At 38.3% G+C, this 17463-nt stretch overlaps 1 protein-coding gene across 7 annotated transcripts in view; it reads right to left on the minus strand.

The window, feature by feature from the left end:
- Window positions 1-12788: 12788 nt before the first annotated feature.
- Window positions 12789-17463, minus strand: part of NCOA7 (nuclear receptor coactivator 7) — a 155051-nt gene continuing 150376 nt past the window's right edge. For all 7 annotated transcript variants that reach the window (XM_057527597.1, XM_057527599.1, XM_057527598.1 and 4 more), the window contains 3 exons: window positions 15809-15904; window positions 15296-15369; window positions 12789-14916 (listed from right to left, as the gene is read on the minus strand). In XM_057527597.1, the coding sequence (XP_057383580.1) occupies window positions 14781-14916; window positions 15296-15369; window positions 15809-15904 (306 nt within the window). In that variant the 3' untranslated portion in view covers window positions 12789-14780. The remainder of the gene's footprint in view (window positions 14917-15295; window positions 15370-15808; window positions 15905-17463) is intronic.

Raw genomic sequence — 17463 nt, forward strand, 5'->3', positions numbered from 1 at the left:
AGGGGACGTGCGAGGACGCTACACGGAAGAGCGGTCGGCCGCGGCAGTCGCCCATCCCTCTGCGTCTCGTTGGTAACTACGCAGGACTTCCGCCAAAACGTAGGCTCGCGCCCCACGTCGCGGTGACGTCACGGGAGCGCCCTGTTCTCGGGGCGGAATGGAACCTGTTGACGGTACTGAACGTCGTTTCCCTGAAGCCTGTAATGTAAGGTGCCCCAAGAGTGTATAACGATGTCTTTAAAAAAAGTTTTTAAAGTTTAATTTTTTAAGCTTACAAATTCGTAGATTTTAAGAGAATGAACAAAATTTCTAGAACTTTGTTTTCAACAAGATCATATTTGATGCTTTGCGTACGCATTTTCAGCTATGATAATTTTAGGTGCTAAGCTCAAAATGTGAAACTGAACTTCCCATCTGTCTTTAATTGTTGTTGTTGTTGTTGTTAACAGCACCAGCTAGATCAAAATAGCGCGCTTTATCTCATTCTTCATACACGGGTAAGGCGGAATCCTGTAGTTTATAGTCTGAAATATTCCGGAACTTTACTGCCTGTGGCTCATTATGCCTCACCTGGACCACTGCGATATCCTTCTAACTAGTTTTCCTCCTTGAGTTTTCTGCCACTCAGGCAAAAACCGTGTGTTACCAACCCAGGTGCTTGGACTCTTTATAACTTTTCATAAGGAGTCTGAGACTAAACTTTTAAAAGGCCTCTCAGGGCCAGGAAAGCCATGCCAAGGGATTATCACAGATTTTGCCTAACAGATTTGGATGAATTCCTCCCTTTTTGAGGTTCCCCCCAAAATACCTTGAAACTCTTGCATTTGTTTGGAGGTGGCCTTCCTTATATATTGGATAAAGTTTCTGGGACCCTCTGAGTTTCCAATTTCTGGAGGGTTCAGGTAGAGAGAAAATATAAATGTTTCAATTCTACTTAGGGGTGTAATTTACCAAACTGCTATAAATCATTATTAGCTTGAGGGGAAGGGTTTCCTTGTATCAGGAGGACACAGAATAAAAGCCAGTAATATCTCAGGTGAGACCGAAAAATTATAGCCATATCCATCAGTTTACTCAATCCCATGTAATTAATAGTCTTATAGAGCCATCTGGTTTACCCAGTTCAGCGGTATGATATGAAAGTTATCAGAAACTTGTACTTGTCAAAAAGCCCTTTCTATGAACCTTCCTGAAATGAAGCATTTTTGTTTTTTTAAATTTATTTTATTGAAGTATAGTTGATTTACAATGTTGTGTTAATTTCTGCTGCATAGCATAGTGACGCAGTTATGCATGTATGTACATTCTTTTTCGTATTCTTTTCCATTATAGTTTGTCACAGGAAATTGAATATAGTTTCCTGTGCTATACAGTAGGACCTTGTTTATCCATTCTCTTTGTAATAGTTTGCATCTGCTAATCTGGAACTCCCAATCCACCCCTCCCCCACTTGGCAACCGCAAGTCTGTTCTCTTATGTCTGTAAGTCTGTTCCTGTTTTGTAGATAAGTTCTTTGTGTCATATTTTAGATTCCACATATAAGTGATATCATATAGTATTTGTTTTTCTCTTTCTGAATTACTTAGTATGATCATCTCTAGTTGCTGCAAATGTCATTATTTCATTATTTTTTATGGCTGAGTAGTATTCTATTGTATATATGTACCATATCTTCTTTATTCATTCATCTGTCAGTGAACATTTAGGTTGTTTCCATGTCTTGGCTGTTGTGAATAGTGCTGATGTGGACATAGGGGGGAGTCGCACCTGTCCTGACGATGTCCCTGGTGATACCTGCGATTGCTTTGCTCACTTACCTGTTACTTTCAAAAACTTGCTTCCCATTCCCAAACCCTGGACTTGATATAGTTCCCTACCATGGACGTGGGAGGAGCAAAACAAAGTATTTGAAAATTGTCTGGAGTATATGTCCTGGTGTGGGAACAGGCAAAAATATAGGCATTGTGTGTGCACAGACAGAGCTGCTACCAGGTGGGGTTCTGGATAGCTCCCCTGAGAAACAGCAATTTGAGTTGTGTGACAATAAACTAATTTTAAATTTTATTTGCGAAATGGAGTGCTCTTTTCTAATTTCAAAAGGTCACCATCTGGGCCAGTAGCACCCCTGCTTCAGAGGAGGCTCTGGAGTTAGACAGCTGTACAACTTACCATCTGTGAAGACATGGGCTAAGTTTTTTATCTTTCCCTGAGAGAGAGATATATATATATATATCTGAAGCACTCTGTTGCACACTTGAAACCAACACCTTGTAAATTAACTACACTTCAATAAAAATAACCAATATTGAAAATAACATACAATATGAATGTAAGTCACATTACTGTTATCAGTAGCAAACATTTATTAAGAGCCAACTCTGAACATCATACCATACTAAAACAAGCCTTTATTTGTCTGTGCTTTCCTCATCGCTTACTGATCCATTTCTCTGCTCTCCTTTGCAACCAAACTCCCCCGCAAAAGTTGACTGTACGCTTCCCAATCCCTCTCCCCCTCGTCTCTCACACTGTCTCCCATCAAGCTTTCACTGCCATCATCCCGTCCAAACTATTCTGTCAAGGTGACCAATGACCTCCATGTCACCAAATCTAATTGTCTCTTCTCAGTGCTCATCTTTTCAGCAAAAGTTGGTTATTATCTTCCTCTTGAAAAAACTTTTTTTTCCTCTTGTTTTCCAGGACACCACACTTTCAGCTTTCCTCCTACTTGATTGGTTGTTCCTTCTCCAGTCTCCTTGGCTGCTTCCGCTTCTTCCAAACCTCTCTCATCACTAATGGGCTTTGGTCCTAGGTTTTTCTGTCTCTCTCTCCCTCCTTCTCTCTCTCCTTCCCACTCACACATAAAAAGCTGTACATATTTAACATATACAATTTTTATAATACTCTTCTCTTTAGCTATACTCACTCCTTTGGTGATCTCATGCAGCCCAATATCATCCATTAGTCAGTGACAGAGCGGAGACCCCAGCCCAAGCAGTCTAACGGTAACCAGTGCTCTTAAATCATGGTACTTTGACGTGTACATGTGTTCAGATATGTCTAGTATGAGTCATGTTTATTAAATATACATATGAATTTGTAAGAAAAATGCCTGAAAGAATACATACCAAATATATTTGCATTGTGATCTCTGGATGGGTAAATTATGTCTTGATGTTTTTCCTTTTTTTGGTTTACCTGTATATTTTGCGTCTTCAACAGTGAAAATATAGTACTTTTGTCATAAGGAAAACATTTTAACAGATTTTTAAAATTCAGGATTCCAAATAAACTTCATTTCCTTTAATCATTCTCTGTTTCATAAATAATCTCATTCTACAAATTTTTGAGTTGTTCAACCCTGATGTCAAAAGCCATGAAGCATTTTTAGGCAGATTTCTTGGTGTTTTGGGGAGAGACAGACAGTGGAGCTACTACAACCATATGTCTGATACAGTGCAGTATTTAGTCCATTTTGCAGTGAGGATATGGAAAGTGTGTTGGTGAGTTTGTCTTAATCTTATAAAGTATCATCTCGACAGTAACACCCCTTTTCCACATCCTAAATAGAAATTTCCTGAACACAAATACAAAAACCTTCTCTGGCTTATATTTAGTAAATAGGAATAACTTTTTGCTGTTTCACCAGTGTCTCAAGAATTTTAGATTATTCTGAAGGTAAAAGAAAAGTGTGGACACATTTCCCTCTCCTTAAGAAAAACAGTATAAAAAGGAAATACTTAAGGCTAGAGTGGCTGTTGCTTGGTACTAAGTACTGCATGATTTTGGCCTCCATCTGTTGGAGTGAGTGAGATGTCTAACAGGCAAAAGAAGGGGAGGAAGGAGTGCTTGTGTGTGGGAAAGGAGGGAAATTTCCAGTTTCCGATTATTAAACTGCCTTATTTAGAGCTCTCTTTGAACAAATACTGGCAAGTGGCCCAGAGTCCCGACTTGTGACTGTTTGAGCTTTGCTGAAGGACTTTAAGGGAAGTCCTGATTTGTTGTTCTGAAGTGGAAACTGTGTAAATTATTTGTAATGGAGAGAATGATAAAAGAAAAAAAAAAATCCCCTCTCCTTATAGCAACTTTCCCATTCCTGCTGTTTCCCTGGTAAGTTATTTTGTTTACTTGCCTACAGAATATAATGCAGACACTTCTGCTTTTTTTCATAATACTTTCCTGAGAGCCATGTCTTCAAAGCATTGAAAATAATTTCTACTTTTATCAGAAATAAGATTACACTTAGACTTTGCATTTCTGATAAAGAATTCAGCATAAACAAAGTTTGATGTGACTAACACCATAATAGTACTCCCTTACCTTTGTCTGGCATTTTGCAATTTTCTAAGGCACTTTCATATATGTAAATTAATATGATTCTCATGACAAATCAGAGAAGTAGATTTTATTACCCCTATTGTAGAAATGGAGAAAATGAGACATAGGAAGATGAATCAGCCTACTCACGATCATTTAGTTGGTGGATGATAGAGGGATTCAGACCTTTAGTGGAACCAGACCAGAGGCACTTTCTTTCTCCCTCAAATCAATAGAAAACAGCTACCACGTAAATCAGCCCACCTCCATTCTCTTGAAGTTAATGTAAATTTTCTTGTCAAATTCACACCTGTATTTTTTCATAATCTCAAGGCCAATAAATCTCATCTTCACCATTCATTCTTTTTCTTGTTAAATTTTTTTTAAAATTTTTCTTAACTGACACCCAAAGTGTCTTATGCTTCTTTTTCCCCTAACGTTTTTCCATCTCTGACCTCTTTGAATCTCTTTCCACTTTAAAAGCCACAGTTTCTTTGTAAGCACCCTAATCTGTATCCTCAACTTCCTCACAGAACCATACCTTCACCTTCTTGCCTTAACTGAAACCTGGCATTCCCCCAAGGATATCACTTCCCTTGAGCATTGACAAACAAAAACTGCTTTTTCTCCCCACCTTCCAGCATGCTGAGAGAGCTTTGGAAGCAGTGCTGGCATTCTCTGGCTTCTAACTGCCAGTCCAGGGGATCCCATTCCCACCTGTATGCAGCTCCCCACCCTCTGCGCCCTTTCGAGTATCACGCTATAGCACGAAGCATAATCACGTCGTGCACCAGCTTCTTGGTCACTCCCCCAGATTCACAGAGAGCTTCAGGACCTGGCCCACAAATGCTGCCAGACTCCCACGTTATCTCAGACAACCTCAGCGTCCGTGACTCATAGCTTCTCAATCACACAAAGGGATTCCAGTGCCCTTTGCCTCCATTCCTCTTTAACACAACTCATTCCTGTGGCAAAATCCTAACTTGACATTTACCCAGATGCCCTGAAAACCTAAGCTTTAATGACTCTTCACACGTCTGAAAGCACCTGTCCTAGCAACTTCCTGACTTCTTAGTAATTTCTGTTCTTGATCTTTCTTCAATGCTTTCTGTTGCATTCCTACCTTCACTTCCTTCCCTACACAGCATAAACCCCAAAAGCCCATCATTTCCCAGAATTGCTTCTGGGCACCCACCATGCCCTCCCTCTATTTTTGCTGTACTGCCAGTAACTTGCTATTGCCTATGGTTATCTAATTGGTTAAAGACATGGGCTGGGGAGTCAGACTCCCTCAATTTCTACCATTTAGTAGTGATTCCACCTTAGGTAAGTCATTAATTTTTCAGGGCTTCCATTTCCTCAATTGGGAAATAATAATAGAGTACTTATCTCATGACCATCACAAGTTATTGTAAAGATTAATTGCGATAAGATATGTAGAGTGCTTAGGATAGTACCTGATGCATAAGCGCTCAATAAATATTTACTATTTGAATTGACCAAAAAGTTCATTTGGGTTTTGAAAAACCCAAATGAACTTTTTGGCCAACCCAATATTATTACAAATAAACTGCTTGATGCTGCTTCTAAAAAAAAAAAATCACATAATCAAATTAATAAGTGCCAATACATGCCTAAATCTGCAAAGCAAAACACAAATCAAATATTTTTTCACCTCTCTCCCTAGATATTGCCCACTTAAGGGAGATGCTTGAGAAAATACCCTTGTAGGGCCTGAGGACCTCTGATACCATCATGTTATCTATTTGTCCTCCTTATCAAAGGTAAATGGGATTAACAGACTGACTAATGTCTGTTATTCTTAAGGTAGTAACAACAAGAATTTTGTGTGACCGCTTCCCAGAAGACAGGCTAGAAGAAATAGGCATAAGATGTGAATAAGACATCTCACAAAGGAGAAAACATAAATGGCTAAGAAATACATTAACGGATGCTCATCCTCATTAATAGTCAGGGAAATACAAATTAGAACTACAATGAAATAACATTGCACATTCTTGAAATTGGCAAAAACTAAGAAATCTAACAATATCAGATGGACAGAATATTCTAATAGGCATGTAAATGGTACAATCACTTTGTGAAACATTGAGGGGTTATCTTGTAAAGCCAAATACTCACATACTCCATGGACCAGCTGTTCCATCCCAGTGAAGCTCTTTCTCATGGGCCTCAGGACAATGGTTAGAGCCAAACAAAACTGCAAGCAACTCTGTGCACTGACAGGAGAATGGATTAAATAGTGGTATATTGGTACATTCACACAGAAGAATATTAAACCCACACACAAATGAAATATAGCAGCAATAACAACATGAAAAAATCTTAGAAACAATGTTGAAGGGAAAAGAAAAAAGCACATCTCTAACAAGTAAATGTATATATTGAATAGTATAATGACATTTTACATCTATTAATCCATTTAATTCTCCTAACATCTCTTTGAGGAAGGTAGTATTGCTTTCATTTTACAGATGAGGAACCTGAGGCACAGAGAGTTTAAGTATTGATAACTTGCTGATAAGTGGAGGTTCCAGGATCTAGCTGACATTTACTTCATGCTTACACAGTACCACACACTTGCCTAGATTATTATTTTATGAAAAATGCTCCACATAAAATGTCCTTGATTTTTCTGCCTGATTTAATCTTTCTTCCAAAATCAACACAATGAGTTAGAACTGGAGAATCCAGTTTATCATATGCCTTTGCACTCTTTCAACCTTATCACAAAAGTGCAAGCTCACTGGATAGTTTGATCTTCCTAAAATGGTCTTCTGAACTATTTTCTGGATTTCACATGTGGAAACAGAATGTGATTCACTTTCAATGCCCTAAATTAGCCCTGAGGCCTGGAACTTCCCTTCAGTCTACACTTTTCAGAATGCCAGTAACCAAGAGATCTGAAAATGAAGGAATTCGTTTCCCAGGAAGCATCCACACACACCACCACCACCACCCTACCCCCCAGAAATCTCTTCCTCAGTCTTCACTTAATACCCCTGAGACCCAAAGGACAGAACTTGAGCAGCTAGAGGAAGAATCATTTCTTCCTGCCTCACAGTCTTAAGAATAATGCTTGTAAACTTGTGACTAAGCACTATATAGCAGGGAGGGGAGGAGAGCCAGGAATCCAGAACCTTTGTTTTATTCCCAGGTTCTTCTGCTTAGCTGTGCAATGCTGGGCAAATTCAAATTCAAATTCTCTGGGGTTCATTTCCTTTAGTTATGCACTTTGCTCAGTGACAAACATTTATCAAATGCCTCCTAGGTGCCGTTCACCCTGCCAAGCATTGGGGCTATAGGGATGCATAAGATGTCGTTAGCCACAGAGGACCTCCCAGCCATTAAAGAGCTGTCTTTCCAGAGTGGAAAACTATGGATCTTGGTGCCTGAGGTGGTTAAGCAGAGTGTGGGTAACCTTGTGGTGGAGATGTAGAGACTACACAATGGTCAGCGTACTGTTGTGGTTAAGAGCTCAGCTCTGGGGTCAGTCATAACTATACATATCCTGGCTTTAACCCTCATGAACCCTGTGACTTCAGGCAAGTTACCTAACCTCCTGAAGAATCAGTTTACTCATCTCTAACACAGAGATAATAATTACACTATATTCAATTTGAGGATCAAATATGATAAATTCATATAAAAAGGAGGGTGAAAGTCATGATAAATAAATGTTACCTGTCTTCCTCATTCTCCTCTTCATATTATTATTGTTAATACCTCATTTGTTTCTCAGCAAGGCGTTGTTGCAGGGTTTGGAGGTTTAGAAGTCGTCCATCAATCTTGCTCAGCTCTAGCTAACTCACTGGAGAATGGTACTTTAGATGGATATTCAGATCTTGTCCCAAGACCTTTCCTGAAGATGTTGACATGTGTTAATGGGATGATTACAGGCCAGTGCAAAGTGAAGTTGACCTTGGAGGTGGTTACTTCTAAATGTTCTGAAGTATGGGGGATGGTGTAATTAAGCATAGAATAAACAAGAGGATGCATTTTATAAATTTTTATTTATTTATTTATTTATTTATGGCTGTGTTGGGTCTTCGTTTCTGTGCGAGGGCTCTCTCTAGTTGTGGCAAGCGGGGGCCACTCTTCATCGCGGTGCGCGGGCCTCTCACTATCGCGGCCTCTCTTGTTGCGGAGCACAGGCTCCAGACGCGCAGGCTCAGTAATTGTGGCTCACGGGCCCAGTTGCTCCGCGGCATGTGGGATCCTCCCAGACCAGGCCTCGAACCCGTATCTCCTGCATTGGCAGGCAGATTCTCAACCACTGCGCCACCAGGGAAGCCCGAGGATGCATTTTAGATAAAGTGAGGATGTGTTAATACATTCTATTGGGAGAGGTTTAAATAAAGAGTGAAAATCATGCTGAATAAACTTGACTTGATCTAAAAAATTATGGTCCAGAAATTTTATCAGGAATGAATGATGAATATGACTACAAAGAAATTGTAATTAACTTCTCATGTATTAAAAATGCATGTATTTCAAAAATATAAACTGAGCGAAATATTTGCTATATTTTGTCATCTATGTTTATGACAAAGGGCTAATTTTGTGAATATACAAAAGAAATCTTACAAATCAGTAAGATGACAAATAACTCAATAGAAAAATGGATAAAGGACTCGGACAAAATATTCAGGAAAAAAGACACAAATCTGGCCAATACATGTGGGAAGATGTTCAACATCATTCATGATTAGAATATGAAACTTAAGATAACATTCAGCAAAGATTAAAAAGAGATCAGTATAACCAATATTAGTGAGAGTGTGAGGTAACTAACTGGCATACTCATACACAGTTGGTGTAAACTAGTATAACTTTTATGGAGGAGTAATTAATATCTTTTAATGTAAAAAGTACATATACTCTGACTCACTGCTATAAGTTATCTTACAAATATACAAATTCATAATGCACAAAGTTCTATATGCAAGGATGTTCACTAAGAATTATTTGTAATAGCCAAAAAAAATCCATTAGTGAAGAACTGTTTAAACAATGACAGATCCATGCAATGAATAATGAGGTAAGTCTACCTATATCGATAAAAAATGCTGTTCATAGTATATTGTTAAATCAGAAAGACAAACTAAAGAACAGTGTGCATAGTAGGCTTCTGTTTATATGAAGAAGATATAAATAAGGATATATGCGTAGAAATGCCCTAGAAGGAAACACAAGGAACTTTTGTGGTTGTTACCTCTGGAGATATAGGGGAGGAAATGTTTGTCTTTTACTGAATTCCCTCTGTACTGTTTGAAAACTTTACCATGAACACGTATTACTTTTATAATTAAAGAAAGAAACAAAACCTCAGTTTAAAAATTCTAAATAGCAAATGGGAACCATTGAATATGTCTGAAAGTAGTTTTCATAACTAAGTTGCTATCTTAGAAGATGAACTTTCCTTTGCAACTCTCACATCATTAGTTGATTCCTCCATTCAAGGGAAGTATTTCTTCACTAATTTATTTATCTAACCCTTAGCAGTGCTTACTTTACGTCAGACACTATTTTAAGTGCTCTAATCATGATACAATCATGGGGTGGTTATTATTATCCCCATAATGGAGATCAGGAAAATGAGGCACATAGAGGTTAAACTGCTTAACCAAGGTCACATAGCTAGTAAGCTCTAGAGCTGAGATTCAAACCCAGACTGTCTGGCTCTAGAGAATCCATGCCTTAATCCATGTTTTGTTGCCTTTCGAAGTCTTTAGAAGCTTTGAGTTCTACCTGGGTGATCTGGTTGTATGATCTGCTGAGAGGGACATATGTCATATAACCCCCACCTCTCCTTGGGACACCCCAGGTCAAACCTACCCACTTTTCTGACCCTTTGGAGGATCTAAGAGGGAAACAAATGCTGTAAGAGAACAAGACTAGGCCTTGCTGGGTATGGAGTAATAATGGGGCCTTTTAACAGCTCTCAAGGTCAACACAGTACCTCAACACAGCGTATCTTTGTAGAAATATTCTTACTGTTAATTGGAATCTTCAAAGATGAAAGGGCTGATCTCAGTCAGCTGTTAGGTAAAATGTGGCTGATCCACCAGCCTGTAGAGATTGTGGTTAAACCATGGACTGCTGTGGGGATTAAAGGCTGAATTGATTGGCTGAATTCCCATGTTTTCAAAATATGTCAAGGTAAGGAGGATTTTTTAGCTGCAGAGACATGAGAAGACATGCCTTATCATCCAAGTTTGTTGAATGTGAATGTTTCTTGTAGGTGTTTCTTGTTTAGCATATTCCTCAGTGTAAACTCAGAGTTATATTAAGCTAGATCAAGGTTACTTTTTGTAACCCTAGAAGTGGAGTGGTTGATGAAATGATGGGCTTTTGTTGATAGGGAAATAGGACACCAAGATTATCTAATCGTCTTTTCTTATGCCTTTTGATTGCCCTTCATTCTAACAGGCTGATATTGAAAACTTTCTCCACAGGCAGTCAGGTTCTCTGGGTGTGCATGTGGCCATTGGGCATCCCAGCTGGCAAGCTTAATAAGGAAGATTGGTTACTGACTAGAACTGTTTGAGGCATTTTGGGCAGTTCATTATTCCTTGATGATTCTGAAACTGGTTGCACAGTTCTGTGTAAGGAATGAATTGTTTTTCCTTCCTGTGGCTCATTGTGATTGTGATGGGTGCCTGGTGAGGGGTATGGCTCCTATAGGACTGCCATGGCAGTAGAATGTCCAGTATGGCAACAAAACACATACTGATGGCCAAGGCAGGAAATGTTTGAGACAAGGCCTGGGCACTGGGAGAGGTTTTTCATTATTTTTCATTGAAGATGAGGATCAGGAATCCTATAGAGATCTAAGTTTTCAGTGTGATCAGGGAACTGAACCCTCTGGTCACTTTATTAGTTGACGACCTAAGCAGTGAGACACAATGTTACTTTAGGTGGTACCACGTTTTGTAAGGATCCATAATGGCAGGGACAAATCAAAGTACCGAGAACTAAAGAAGGTTCTCTGTGGTGAGGGAGTAACAGTCTGAGTTCATTGCTGATGACATAACGATTTGGCTGTGCCAAATCTTGATCTCAAGTTGTGCTGTTCAACATGGCAGCCACTGGCCACATGTGGCTAAACTTAAATACTTTAAGATTAAATAAAATTAATAAGGTTAAGTGAATAAAATAGAAAATTCAGCTCCTCAGTCATCCAAGTCACTTTTCAAGTGTTCAACACCAGTATGGTAAGCTAGTGGCAACCGTAAAGGACAACGCACATTCATGGAACAGTTCTATCAGAGTAGAATGTTCTGTTGAGCAGCACTGATCTAGAAAATAAATAGGTCTCCAAAGATATTCTATCAAAAAACACCATTTGGATGCTTGCTTGACCATACCATGGAGTCTCTGTCTGGTTTTTATTCTGAACCACTAGAGATCTGAAGTAGAAGGGTGGAGGCAGTAGGATTTTAGATTTTGGTGTGAATTGTAAAGTCATTTTTTCAGTTAAGATACCTTTTGTTGGCAGATCACTATGGATAATGGTCATAGGCAAGGAGGTAGGAGGATGTGATGCTCTGAGGTTAGGGCTTACCCTGAATGAGGAGTGTGTGACCTGATTGGGCAGAAGGAAGTAGTCAAAGGTACCTTTAATACTTGCACAAAGGGCCAGTACAGCTGTTTAGTTTCTGGAACTTCCTTTGGTTTCTGACCTCCGTACCTTTATCTGATTATATTGGTAAAAATAGGTTAGGCATCCTAAGAAGAACATGAATCTCAGCTTCCCTTTCTGGTTTAAGAGATTCTTATTGCCTTCCTCAAAAGGCAAGTACTTCTTTTATTAGTCCTGTTTCATATGCCTCTAAAACTTCAAAAGGATTTAAGGAAAGGGAAATCAAATGAAGGCCAATAATACTTCTCACACTAGTTCAGGGTGTTCCTGGTGGCTTGTAGCATGGGGTTGTATCTAAATCATTTTCAACAGAGTCTGGTGAGACATTTGGTTGCCCCCTCCTGTCCACATCTCTTGATGTAGACTCATGAACTGAGGAATTGGCAAGGAATGAACACTGTTTGAGGTCTTCATCTTTAGGGGCTAGGAGACAGGATGTCAAAGAAAATCAGAGGGTAAGGTAAGGTGTCTCTCATGGAAGTTAGGAAGTAGGTCAAGAGAGAGATATTAAAAAGTCACTATTCAAAGAACAGCTAGGATTAAGAACAGAGAAACTGCTAGACAGAGCCAAGAGTTTTCTCTAGTAACTAACTGTAACAGGAGCAGTTTTCATGAACTGATGAAAGAATAGGAGAGTGGCTACAGGGAACAAAGAGGGAATTTCCAAGGCAGCAATAAAAACACGAGCACTGGACCTTATTTATTTAGTCTTGGATATTTCATCAATTCTCTCATGCAAGTAAAAGCTCTAGCATGCAATAAATACTTGTTGAATGAATCCTCAGGAAAGAAAGTCACACTGAATGCATAAATTCCTTTATTGAAAATATTGGGCTAGCACTGCATTACATACATTCAATATCCATAAATGAAGGGCCACACATTTCTGATTGGACAATACTGTTTTAAATAGAGAACACAGCATCTGGATATGCTCTCACAAGTATAATATCATGGACTAAACTAGGTAGGAGTGAACTATATGCAAAATGACCATTTCGTTAATAGCATATGGTTGCAAATGGCATAAATGGTAAACGTGATCATCATGAGACATTCCTGGTATCTCATACCAACACATCATTTAACAAGCAGATTAAGGTTAAACTGCCAATAAGTTGTTAATCAAGAGTTCTCAATAGGAGAACTTGGGTGAAAGTACACCCAGGCTATAGACTTAAGATTTTATAGCGTTCATTTAAACTTGCATGGAATGTGGGTGGAGTAAAGTAACTGTTGATCTGACAGGAGGCCACTTGGCAATTCGTTTGTTCTCTTTTATAAATAGTCTAAAATAAGAGAATAAGCTAAAGGAAATATTCTGCCAGCTTAAGGCCAACATTCTAAGAACTGTTTACTTCTTTAAAATGCAGGTATATAAACACTACTTTTTATTAATTTTTCCTTCAAAGATCATGGGGTATGTAACTTATGACAGACCACTTTCTCAGCTTTGGCTATTATTTAACATTTTTTTCCATTAGCAGTCTTTGGCTTTCATAAAAGTCTGACAGTCAATAATATTTGTTAAATTTTAACAAGTCTTTATTATTAACTTTAATAAAAGAGTGTTTTATGATGTGAAAGTGAGTTGATATTAAAAAACAAGTTTTTATTCCAATTTTGGTATGAATGCATTTCTTTGCATTGATTTTTCTCAAGAGTCTAGAAATCAAGACAATTGGGATAATTTGACATTTTTTTCATTTGATATAAAATATACAGAAATTAAAACAGTCTCATTTCAAACAGAGGCCTGTTCATTAATGCAAAAACTTGGGGAAAATTATGCAAAAAAATCCAATAAAAATACAATTTTTGTTAATAACACGTGATTTTATAAGAAGCAAAACATTTTCTTTTCAAAAGCAGGGTTTGTTCTAAATCTAGGATCATAAAGGTATACATTTCTGTAAATATCAACTTATGACTGAGAGAAATAGCTTATTCTTCTTTACACAATTATGTTCTGAGTAAATAACTAAAAATGTACCTTTTGAATGACTAAATGGAAAGCTGGCCTACAACAGTCAAATCAATAAACATTGGTATTGAGTTGTAAAAAATTCAGAATTATGTGTGTATATATATGTGTGTATACATATATATATTTGGACATTAAGCAGCACATACATATACATATCACCCTAAACAATCAGGGCAAAAAAAATTTAATATAAAACTATATAAATCAAATGGGTTTGTTGCCAAAACATAGCACAAAATGTGTACATTTCTTTATTTCAAGATTTGACATATTAAAAGAAAAAACTGCCAACACATTTCAGACAATATACTAGAAATAATAAATAAAACAGTTTTTAAAAATCATATATTCCCTTTAAGTGCTGCGCACTTTGAATTTTTCTAAATGAGACTAAACTTTTCCATGGCAAACAATAGTATGCTGTACATTTTGGTAATGAAAATTATATTGATAAATATACAAGGAATGTATATATTTCCACAGTATTTTCTTTTTCACAGTTACCAAAAATAAAAATTGCATTCAACTCACATCTATAAATATTCTGATTCCTCACTGTATGGATCTGAAGGAAGTGAGAGTATAAAGTCTTTCAACAATCTGGACTTCAGATTTCTTTCTTCATCGTCTGCCTTCCACATGTACCTTTCAGAACCTCTCTGCAATGTGATCACACGCTGAGATGATGGCAGAAAGAAAGCACTATGATGGGATGAGGCAGTCTGGGCTGGGGCTTGGTCTTCCAGCCAGCTTTCGCAGGCCTGATTGAACCCAGTCTTTTTAATGTTGTATTTTAAGGCAGTCTGAATTTCACTCAAATGTCCATACCTCGATATCTTGAACTATGAAGTCTTCCTTTTTGGAAAGAATATCATTATTAAAAGTGCTGCAGGAGTTGCTTCGTCCATGGTATAAATCAGCATCTAGCCATAAACCAAATCGTCCCCTGAAAAGGTTAATAAAACAAAATGGTGAAAACATTTCAATTTTATGTGCACACTTTCTGTCCTCCCTTGCCCCAACTTCTTTTCTTTTATGCTATAGACAGACAAAACCCTAAACTGCTTGTAAAACAAAAGGTACGTTTCCTTTATTTCATTTAAATGACCCATCTTTCCTAAAAGACGGGTGGCAGTAGTCCCTCATTGAGAGACATAAGTAAGTCATTTTATCTTCAATTCTTAGTGTCATGTGTTAGACCACACTGTCCTAAATAATCGAAGCACATGGGCTAGCTAAAATCCCCTGACACCAAAGTTTCAGTTACCTGGGTCAAAACAGACTCACTCAGGTCAGGTGGTAATTAATAATAACAACAACCTTACCCTCCACCACCAAGTTCCAAAGAACTTATGTCTCCATTGATAAAGTATGAGTTTTCTCCACTCCACTTAAAGACCTTAGGGCAGAAACACAAGACAGAGAACAGACATTTCAATCTGGAGAATTCGCAAAGAGGGAGTATCAGCATAGTACCTGTGTGTGTGCAAGGGCACTACCCATTGGCTGAGGAAGCTGACTGCCAGACCTCTCCCACACCAGGATGAGATCTCCAAAGGGGTTATGAGGTAGGAAAGACCTCTCAGGCACATGTTGGCTCTGACTTGCAACCCCTCCCTGACCTTAGACCATGCAAAAGAGCAGTTCCCAAGGCCTGGGGAGGGAATCTAAGCAGTTTCTGTGCTGCAGTCATGAAGTGCTGGCCAGGCTAGAGTGAGGCCAGAGGAGGTTACAGGATGGGACAGCTGCTGCTCCAACCACAGCCCCCCACCTCCAACCCCACCGACGCTCCTGACATTGTGACACCAGGAAGTTGGGTATTTCTTTCATCTAGGTACCTTGAAGTTAGGGCTAAACGTGTAGAGAAAAGTTTCGCCTGTGCCATAATAGTGATCACTGAACTTGAAAGGATGAGTTGCGTATGCTCCAAAAACCTGTCAAAAGAAAACAGAAACCTTATCTACTTTCAACCAGAAACCTCCCAAAAAAAAGACTTTCTGAAATATTTTAGCACAATCCTATTCTGAGATCTCATTATATCTCTTTCAGCAAAGATCATTACTAAATCAGAGTTCCTGAATAAAAAAGACCACCATCAAACAAATAAAATGTCCCCAGTTCTCATTAGAACCCAAGTGGCTTAGAGAACTTATCTGTCAAAGGCCAACAATTGCTCCAGTTTTAAAAGACTTCCAAAGTCCACTATAGAGACAAATTTCTTTTAGTGAATACAGAGGACATACTGGAAACATTAAATAACAAGATGCATCTTGCACACAGAAATGAGTGGTTGAGAGAATGAAGGCCTATCTCTGATGTGTTTTATAAGTAAAATGGTGGCCAGAGATTTCCCTGGAGAAAATAAATTTTTCTTTCCTTTGATTCGTAAAAATGAGTTTTCAACATACTTATTAAAACTGCATCCTTAACATGACTGATCCAATATATCTTAGTTCAAAATGGCTTTTAAGAAAAAAGTAACAATTCCATAATACTGTGGGCTTTAAAGGTGGTTTAGATGTATCTGAATCAATGATTTTTCTATTATTTCTTATTGGGGTTGGAAGGAGGAGTGTTTTCAGAACACGCGTGTCCACTGCTTCAGCTTCCTGTTCTCTGCTCAGATCCTGACCAGTGTGTGCAGGAGTGAGGACTGGCAAGAATATATATTCTGGAAATGTCCCTAGGTGATTCTGATATATCTTCTCCAAATCCCACTTGAGAAACAATGCGGTTTTTTTTTTAACATTTATTTATTTATTTGTTTGTGCCAGGTCTTAGTTGCGGCATGTGGGCTCCTTAGTTGCAGCTCGCTGGCTCCTTAGTTTTGGCATGCGAACTCTTAGTTGCGGCATGCATGTGGGATTTAGTTCCCTGACCAGGGATCGAACCCGGGCCCCTGGCATTGGGAGCATGGAGTCTTAACCACTGCGCCACCAGGGAAGTCCCAAGAAACAATGTTTTAAATGGAGTCTACCTGAAAAATGCCTTATAAGTTTTCAAACTAATTTAAATTGGATTATCGTCATCATGGAATCTCTTCTTTACCAAGTACACTCAGTTCCTAGCTCCTTGAAATACTAAAAATTAGGTAGAGTAGAAGTCTAGAAACTCTTTCTAACCCATGTTCTTCATACCAAAACCTGTCCCTAGAGCTGTTAAGAACAAGGAAAAAACAGTAACAAATTTTCTTAGCAATCATGGAAATCTGTTTAAGCACTGGAGATATGATGATACTAAGAAATTACTGTTAATTTTTTAGGTATATAGCATTATGGTTATGTAAGAAAATGTCCATTTTATTTCTTTCTATTAATTAACTTAGGAAGAAATTGTAGAATAATGGTATTGTTGGGTCTATACCATCGAAAATTTTAACATGTTTGACAGTAACAGAACAAAGGAATCCAGGGGAATGAATGAAGATAGCCCAAAGTGGTAAAAGGAAGGTTAATATGACAAAACCTATAAATGTATAATTGCTCTCCTTTCT

This window comes from Balaenoptera acutorostrata, chromosome 14 (genome assembly GCF_949987535.1).
Source record: "Balaenoptera acutorostrata chromosome 14, mBalAcu1.1, whole genome shotgun sequence".
Lineage (NCBI taxonomy): Eukaryota > Metazoa > Chordata > Mammalia > Artiodactyla > Balaenopteridae > Balaenoptera > Balaenoptera acutorostrata.